Source organism: Ananas comosus, linkage group 17, assembly GCF_001540865.1.
Source record: "Ananas comosus cultivar F153 linkage group 17, ASM154086v1, whole genome shotgun sequence".
NCBI classification, from domain to species: domain Eukaryota; kingdom Viridiplantae; phylum Streptophyta; class Magnoliopsida; order Poales; family Bromeliaceae; genus Ananas; species Ananas comosus.
The window spans coordinates 83006-92077 of NC_033637.1; the positions used below are offsets into that span (position 1 = coordinate 83006).

General features: G+C 34.5%; 1 protein-coding gene across 3 annotated transcripts; it reads right to left on the reverse strand.

Moving 5' to 3' along the window:
• LOC109723110 (protection of telomeres protein 1a-like) lies at nucleotides 655-7904 on the reverse strand. Of its 3 annotated transcripts, XM_020251329.1 has the most exons (11): nucleotides 7620-7904; nucleotides 7182-7318; nucleotides 6198-6387; nucleotides 5719-5786; nucleotides 5522-5610; nucleotides 4056-4331; nucleotides 3890-3966; nucleotides 3294-3352; nucleotides 2740-2895; nucleotides 2188-2407; nucleotides 655-1164 (listed from the first exon to the last, which is right to left on the reverse strand). In XM_020251329.1, the coding sequence occupies exons 1-10, from the start codon at nucleotides 7744-7746 to the stop codon at nucleotides 2195-2197; spliced, it is 1392 nt and encodes a 463-aa protein (XP_020106918.1). In that variant the 5' UTR covers nucleotides 7747-7904; the 3' UTR covers nucleotides 655-1164; nucleotides 2188-2194. The 3 variants fall into 3 exon arrangements, with proteins under 3 accessions (XP_020106918.1, XP_020106921.1, XP_020106920.1); XM_020251332.1 differs by lacking the exon at nucleotides 4056-4331 and having other exon boundaries at nucleotides 7620-7901; XM_020251331.1 differs by lacking the exon at nucleotides 7182-7318 and having other exon boundaries at nucleotides 7620-7738.

The following is a 9072-nucleotide window of genomic DNA, read 5'->3' on the forward strand; positions in this document are numbered from 1 at the left end:
TATATGTATATATATTTGCATAAGAAGGGTTTTTGGTCCAATGGACCAAACTTGGTTTGGATTGGACCAAACTTGGTTTGGTCCATTGGACCAAAATCAGTCCCAAGGTCTGCTAGGCAGGCCTTGGGAGGAGATCTCCTGGGGAGGAGGGCCTCCTCCCCAGGAGAGCAGACCCCAGGCCCAAGACTGGCCTTGGGCCTGGGGTTCCAGGCCGTATGGCCCAGCTGGCACGGTCCAAGCGGGCCATAGCGTACCCGGCCACGGGCCTACCCTCGGTTCGGCACAGCCCAGACCTGTGCCGGGCCGGACCGTCGGGCCCCAAGTAGGCGGCCAAGCACGGCCCAAAGAGCCGCCCGGCCCGGCCCGAATGCTACAGTGGCTTGCCGGGCCACAGCCCGGCCTGCAGCCTTGCCGGGGCGAAGGGGGGCCACGGGCCGCCCAGCCCGTTTTACACCCCTAATTTCAACTTAACTTTCTCTCTCTATATATATATAAAATATTAGTCTGAGAAAAATATTATAGTGGTAAGTAACATATCTTAAGCAGCAATCTTATTTACACAGAAAAGTCAGTTTTGTATTTAAGTTTTTCAAAGCGAGGCATTTTCTGTACCTAGATAAGCACAAGCAATTAAGGTTCCAATGGACATAAAAATTTAGTTTTTGCACAGGCATAAGTATAGCAGACTGATTATGCAGGGGTTACATTTCTTTGATATTTTCTACGTTAGGTAGGAAAGTTCGGCAGATTCCTACCTGATCATGCTTCACAACATTCCCAAAAAATTTTATGTACAGGATGCCTCCAAACTGACACAAAACTATCCTATACAACAGCAGATCGTAAAGAACTATTCCCAGAGTCTTACAAGCCTCTTAGCACTGAAGAGCATCTCCTACCAAATGCAAAGCTTTGATAGAGAACTCTAGCCCTTAAACAGGTAATAGTTAATACTCAAATAACGAAATTTAAATACATTCAGAGGCTCCAAAATGAACTGTATATTCTTCCTACGATTCTTCTTGATAGCGCACCATTCCTTGCTTAAAAAAAAAAGCTGAGATTTTAGTTCAGATCCAAGATGTCCACCAAAATGCACTGCACTAGGTCTGCTGCTCATCTTCTACAACATTCAACTCCTCAAAAGCAAGTCTTTATCGTCTCCTGCAGCATCATAAAGAGAATATGCCAAGTATATACAACTGGTCCCGAACAAGCATTCAAAAAATCCAGTATCCAAATATTTTACAATTTTGTACTATAAACTCGCTCGAAGAAACATCCTGCTTAGTCATCAGTAGCACTACTGCTTCTGCTAACTGAACTATACTATATGTATGCACGCGCGCGCGCGCGCACACACACACACATACATACATATTAGCCACCTAAGAAGGTACTACAAAGGAATCACAAACAAGAATTACATGTTAAGTAATTTGTAAATGAAGCAGTTTTCCTGGCCAAGTCATTTCATTGAAAGCAGTTTTCCGACAACATGTTCCTTTAGAGAAGTATTTTTAAAGTAGTATCAATTATGAAGTTATAGATTGAAAGCCGAAACTTCCTAGGTAACTATCATAATAGAAAAAGGTTTACCACAGAAGAAAGAGGATTGTCAACACATATAAATGTAGCTACTACTCGAAACAAAATTGCTGCTGATGTTAAATACATTTCCTTAAATTACTTCATCAAATACGTAGTAATAAAGTCAAAACAATACTTAAACAAAGAAAAACTAGTAAACAGAGAGCAATCCATGGCCTATAATAAGTCTCACAGCCTTCTCCTATGGTATCAAATATTATAGCATTCACGATCTATATCTTTCAAAAGTAGACCCTTCTTCCAGATATAAGAAGCCCCAAAATAAACATCTCACTATATTCAACATGTATGTTTTCTGCTTGCATTTTCCTTATAGGTCAATATCACCTTTGCTATCATTCATCGACTCAATCCTAATTAGTCCAGAAGGAGACCATCAGACAACACATAGTTTTAACTGCAACTAAAAATCCAATCAGACAACCCAACATAAACAATCCAAAATAACCCTATATTCCTAGCAAGCTATTCATATTGGTGAAACAATCCGAAGTCTCCACTGGCTCAAAGCTGTACCTCTGTCATGGCGAAAGCTAAAACAATGAAAAAGATAAAGAGGGAAGATCAGGTAAGTACCTATTATTTAACCAACAAGCTCGGTGTCACATATCCGGTACCTTCTAGTACCCCATGGATCACTTTCTTCTAAGTAATAGGACCTCAAGCAACACCACACCCATGGTGGATCTCTATAAGTCGAATTGCCTCCCTCGCCACTAGCCCCTTCAGCTATACCAAGTAGCGCGTTCATATTGTGAGCTAAATCTTGCTCTGGACTAGCACCAAAAAATCTAGCCTGGTAAACATTTAGATGGAGCGTCAAAACTACAATAGATTATTCCAAAAAAGCAAAAAAAAAAACATCTTAGAGAAGGTTAATTTGATCAATGCGCATTAATCCAATGTCTTTTGGTTCAAAAGCATAAAGCTAATCAAAACCAATTTACCATCCAAATTTGAACACCCAACAGACTGGTAATATTTTCAGAAGCTAAATTTTTTACCAGAAAATTCAGATTTTACAGGGATATATACATACGATTTTGGAGAAACATACATAATTTTGCCCCTAAAAGATGCAGGTTGAAAAAAAGGCACAAGTTAAAGGACAAAAAGCTAGCATCTTACTGCATCTTCCCTGACAATGTATGCATGAATTCTTGCAGTTGGATCTTCAAGAGTCACTTTGACCCGGTATCGTCCTGTCACAGGAGAGCGTAGGTGCTCAACATGCCAAGGACAGGCAGCCACCACCCGAACAATGCACTTCGACCTGTGAACTATCTAAAGCATAAAGAAAGATGAAGAAGTCAAGCTAAAGAATATGCTCGCATAATATAAGAAAGATGCAGTTTTAACTCGCACAAGAAAAGAGCAGCCCTTAAAAAACTGCAATTTGGAGAGTCTCATAGTTTGTGATACCTACTCTTCAAAACTGCATACAGTAACTCTCCATAAGAGAAGTGAGAATAAGAGATGTGGCGAAACTAAGAGATGTAGCGATATACTTTGTGCTTAATATCAAAGATTTTGAATGGTTAGGTAACCAACTCAAAATGGTCAGGTAAGTTTTGTACGTTTTTTACCTAAAAATTATTGGGTCTCAACAGAGAATAAATTAAAAAAACATTTGAAAATTGGGAATTAACACCAAAGAAATACAAAAATATAGACGAAAATACCTCATTATGGGTGAGAGAATCCATTAGTGTTGAATACACTGCATTCTCATGATTAACCTCTGCAAATTCCCACAAATAATCATCGTATGTTAATATATCAGGTTGGTCAAGAAGATGTATAAGGAAAAGGGCATTTTTTTTAATCAATATTCATATGCATTTTTCAAAATTGATTTCAAAGAAATGCTAAAAAAAAAAAGAGAGAGAGAGAATCTACATCTATTAAATATAGGATTCATTTCTTTTGTACCCTAACTAGGAGAAGGGAAGACGACTCACGAGACAACAATATGGACCATACATAACACAAACTGTTACAGCTATGATTCAGAACAAAAAAAAGATCAAAAAAGCAAGCCTATTTGGAATAAAGCACAAAGCTGAAGCGACTGTAACACCATAATGAGGAAAAATTTTACTTAACGTGTGCTACTAGGCCTGCTATGCAGTTTACGAGTTAAACTGCAGCGTGGTGTATGTTGCATATAAAAATATAAGTAATTTAACATTGTATAGTGTGTTATAACAGAAAATTGAAACATAGTAAAAAATAACAGTACCTACGGAAAGCCTTCAATAATGAGAGAACAACATACCTAAAATATGAGAAGGCGCAGGGAAGCACGTCAAAGGTACACGTTTTGCACTTGACATCATCCGTTCATCATAATTCCTAGTAAAAACAATAAATTTTGTAAAAAATTGATCACAAAGGAAAGAAATTTGTCAATTCCTATGATTTGACAAAAGAAAAGTAATTACATGAGAGAGTCCAATACAGAGTCATCCACATTAGATAAAAGACGAACTTTACTGGATGGCCCTAGAATGCCTTTCCACACCCCAGATAGCACCTCACAGTTCATATTGCATAGTCTAACCCAATGTTGGCTTTCTTGCAAATGTGAGAACTCTTTGAAAACCTTGTTAGAAAATACCCTTAAGACTGTCCCAACCGGAGGAAATGAACATAAAACCTCCCTTGACAAAGGCAGCTCTTCAAGATGCAATGGATCTTGGTCTAGTCCATTGTCTAGGCTGTTTATGGTAAAGAAAACAGCGAAAGAAATTTGATCTAATTACACCAAGATGCATTTCATAGAAATTGAATAACAAAATAAATATATTATTAAGAGGCTTCAGCAACAATTATCAATAGCTGCAAGTTTCAAGATACATTATACTTATTAAGTTGGCCTCATAATAGTTTTCTCATGGTTGAGGTGTTGAAGGAAAGTAATACGATATCAAATATTAGAAACTACTAAACAAGTGAACTTACTAAACTAGTTCTGCTCATATATATATATATATATATATATATATATATAGAGAGAGAGAGAGAGAGAGAGAGAGAGAGAGAGAGAGAGAGAGAGAGAGAGAGAGAGAGAGAGAGAGAGTAGGGCTGCTATGCTCCTAAGCTGTTTTTGACGATGGAACTTCCGAATCGACGATCGGCTTCGTTAGACTCAATCTAGGGTATGTGAATTATCTAGAAAATTATTTTGGCGGTTTTTCAATATCATTTACATAGTGATTGATAGGGCTCAAAACCAACGACTGAAAATAAATATCTCACAAAAAATGATGATGTAAAATTTCTGATTAGAGATATTGATCATGCTATAAATAGTATAAATAATTTTCTATCAAAATTTCATCCGATTTGAATACTTCTACATCGTTAAACTTGCAAACAACACACATCAACCATTAAAAATTATTGGTTTTGAACCCCTTCAATCACTAGGTAAATGTTATCGAAAAGCCGTAAAATTTATTTTCTAAATACTTCGCATACACCAGATCGAGTCTAACTGAGCCGGGTCATCGATTCGAAAGTTCCATCATTGAAAAGGGGTTTAGGAGCACGGAGGCCTCCGTGCTCCTATATATATATATATATATATATATAGAAAGTAGATAGTAAACACTATTACTTTACTATTGGTTTTATTCTAGCTTTACTCTAAATACATATACATGTATACATGTATATGGAAAACTACTTAATAAGCAATCTTACTTAGTAAACTAGCTAGACTTTTTCTACAAATATGATATACTAGAAACCTTTAATAGGTTAGTGTGACTTGTCAAATTTTAAAATCTAACTTTTGCAAATAGTATATGAATACCAATATGACATGACTGCTAAATTAACCACACTAATGTATCTAGAGTCATAGAAGGCGTCATGAGAAAAGTAAAGACTAGTTAGAACTTACTTTCCCTGAAACTGTAGAGGAGGAGCATCAGTTCCATCCCAAACAAAGAGTATTCGTCCGCCATTAGAAGTTTCACAGACATGAAGAACCTATTCAGAATCAAAGGAAAAAAAGAAAGAAAAAAAAAAAAGGTTATCACGCACCTCTTTACCACCCAATGAATGAATTTCAACAAGAGAATATATAAAGTGACTTGCCTTGCATACTAGATCAAAAACAACACCAACTTTCACACTCCTCAGTTGCAGTGTAGATTCTTTTAAGGCTAAACAACAAAAAATCAGAAACTAAGTACGTAAAAGATAGCTGATAAAAAAGCATAATAGTGACATCTCAATTATCAATCAGACATGTGTTTCTACTGATAAAAGCTAGCAAAACAAAAAAGTTAACTCATACGAGTATCTGACCACATAAAGTGAGATTTCCATTAATAGAAATAATAAGATCATAAAAGAGAAATGACTTAAATCAGACGTGTTTCTACTGATAAAAGCTAGCAAAACAAAAATGTTAACTCATATGAGTATCTGACCACATAAAGTGAGATTTCCATTAATAGAAATAATAAGATCATAAAAGAGAAATGACTTAAATACTTCGTCACAGTAATTAGAAATAGACAATAAAGCAAATACAACTCTATTACAAATCACTTTCTAGCAGTATCAGTTACCTGCAGTAGGCAGGTGATCAATCGACCATCTCCTTAATTCTAATAAGAGTGCACTATCGCCATCACTTCTGCAGTATTTCGAAGAAATTTCATACGGATTGATGCCGATGCTAGTTATACCTTCAAATAGTGCGAATGAAGAAAACCTCTTATTGTAAAGACAATAGTGATTTCCATTATAAGCCTTCATCTGTACACCAATAAATATGTGCATGAACATTCTTTTATTGGAGCAACTCAAAAATAAAAAGGCTTAACTAAAAGGATTAACCACTATTGAGAATCATCTAACTGTATGAACCTATTTTATAAAAGGAGAATTTGAGTGAATAGAAAAGTATGAATAAACAAATATCAATGAGCCAAAGGTGACAACAAATCAAAAAATATTTTTGACTATTCATCTATCAACATGCGGGATGTGAGATCAGTACAAATTTTTAAGCTAATAGAAGAATTGAATAATGACTAATGAGAAAGGATCAATTGATTATGCGCAAAAGAATTTGTATTCTCTTGGAGAATTAAAATTCTCAAGAAGCTTTCCTCCTTGGCACACGCTCAAGTTTTGAAAAGGATGACTAAGAGGAAAGATCTCCCTCTTCTACACAAATATCTATGTCTTTGATATAGATAAATAATTTGTAGGCGGTTGCGCGGATAAACGAGTGGTGTATATTTAATGTTTAAGGAGATTTGTAATGCCTAAGTCTTTAGGTTTGAAAATCCGATTTCTTTCTCACAGGAAAATTTTCCATTTATAGCGTAGTTTTGGCCACAATTTTTTTTTTCTTTCTGATTTAGCTTATTCTTTTGTAACTTTGACCTGAAAGATATTCCAAAATTCCCTCCACCCTAATTTCATCCCACCCACCTGCAAGGCTGCAAACCCCCTCCCCCTTTACCCGGTGATGATATAGCCAAATTTTACTCATTAAAATAAAAGGTAAAAAGTAGAAAATATATATATATATATATATTTACCATAACATTGTGTAAACAAATAATATCGCCATTTGCCTTCACATGGGGTAATCTGGTAGCGTCATCGCCAAAGAAATTTACTGAAATTCCAAGAATTGGAAGAGACTGGTCCACTATCTTTAAAGTAAGAACATAATCTGCATAAGAGACCTCGAAAGTTAAAATCATAGACTAAATAAATAGTTTATCGAACTTAGAGACACTAGGCGGCAAGCATACCAAATCGTAAGGTACAATAACAACAATTACATAACTAGTTTGTTTGATCTCATCAAATAGGTTAAAGAAACTTTACATTAAAAAAAAAAAAAAAAAAAACTTCTTAGGGACAATCATATGATTCATATCCACATACGATACTCAAAGATTTGAAGAACTTATATGCACAAAAATAAAAACAAAAGAAATCCTTAATAGAATATAGGTTGAAAAACGAACCGGTGCCTCTGCTGCGGATGATGGCTCCGATCTCAGCAACAACGGCGAAGAGGTTGATCTTAACGCCGACGCACTCCAACGCATCTTTGAGGGGGAGGTAAACGTGCTCCCTCTCCCGCGTCGCCATTTCTCCAGCATAAACCCTAGAATCACTCGCGCGGGACTCCGCAGGGGAGGAAAAAAGCAACAGTCACTTCGACTTCGAGCGGAGTGTGATGATGATGTGAATTGTCACTTGTCAGACTCCGCCCGCGGATGAAGACCTTTATACTGAAATATTCCATTAGTATTTAATAGAGCAATGCTTATGCATCCAAAAATATCCGCACTTAAATTTTTTAAAATAAATGGTGAAGATATCTTTTAGTTAAGAGGGTGATTGACTTTTGTTGTCTTAAGTATTAGTCACCATCTTACCAAAAAAAATTATTTTTTCATATATAAAATTAGCATTAAGAGTTTTTTTATAAATTTCTATTTTTATTCTCATAATGCTCCTCTAGTAATTATAAAATATTTTATTTTATTTTTGAACTTTAATGTTATTTTTACAATCGAATAAATAATTTGAATTTTAATTTTAAAATTAGAAGCCTTTAATTTAAATAAATAATAAAAGTTATGTTTATAAATACAACATAATTCATAATTTAAAATAAGTGAATATAGTTGAAATTTCGTGTCCTTTTAATATTAAATTAACAATTTGAATTGAAATATACTATTCATTTAAACGTAAATTTTTTTGTTCTGAAAATTAAAATTAAAATTAAATTTAAATTTAATGCACACAATTATAGTTTAAGCTCAAATTGAATTTTAAATTCAATTTTATAAAGGCTTATTACTTATCAAATTAGCACTATCTAATTTGGTAAGTAACAAAATTAAATAAGGAAACAAATATTTGTAGGGTTAATCAAATTTGATAATTAATTAGCTTATATTTGTTTTCTCATATTATCCTTACGAATGGTTAACTATTATGCAAAAGTCAATCTCGTCCTTAAAATATGAACGACTAGATTTAATTTAGCCGATGTATTGAAGCAGTCCTCTATTTAATAACTTTGAACTTTGCATAATAGTTAACCATTCGTAAGGATAATATGAGAAAACAAATATAAGCTAATTAATTATAAATCTATCACAGTATTAATTTATTATTTAACTAAAATTATATTATTTTACAAAATTAAAAGTTAGGAAGAATTTAATAAATGAAGAAAATGTTTAAGTTGAGAACTTGAGAAGGAAAAAAAAAGAAAAGAAAATTCAATGGCACGAGCACATGGCCAATGAAGAGGGAGAAAAAAAATTCTAAAAAAGTCTAAATACACTATATTTGGTACATTGAAAAAATAATAGATTTCAAATATTTCTTTTTGTCCTCTTGAACACTTTTTAGAGCTACTTATGGGGATAAGATATAAAATGCGCTTTATAGATGAGA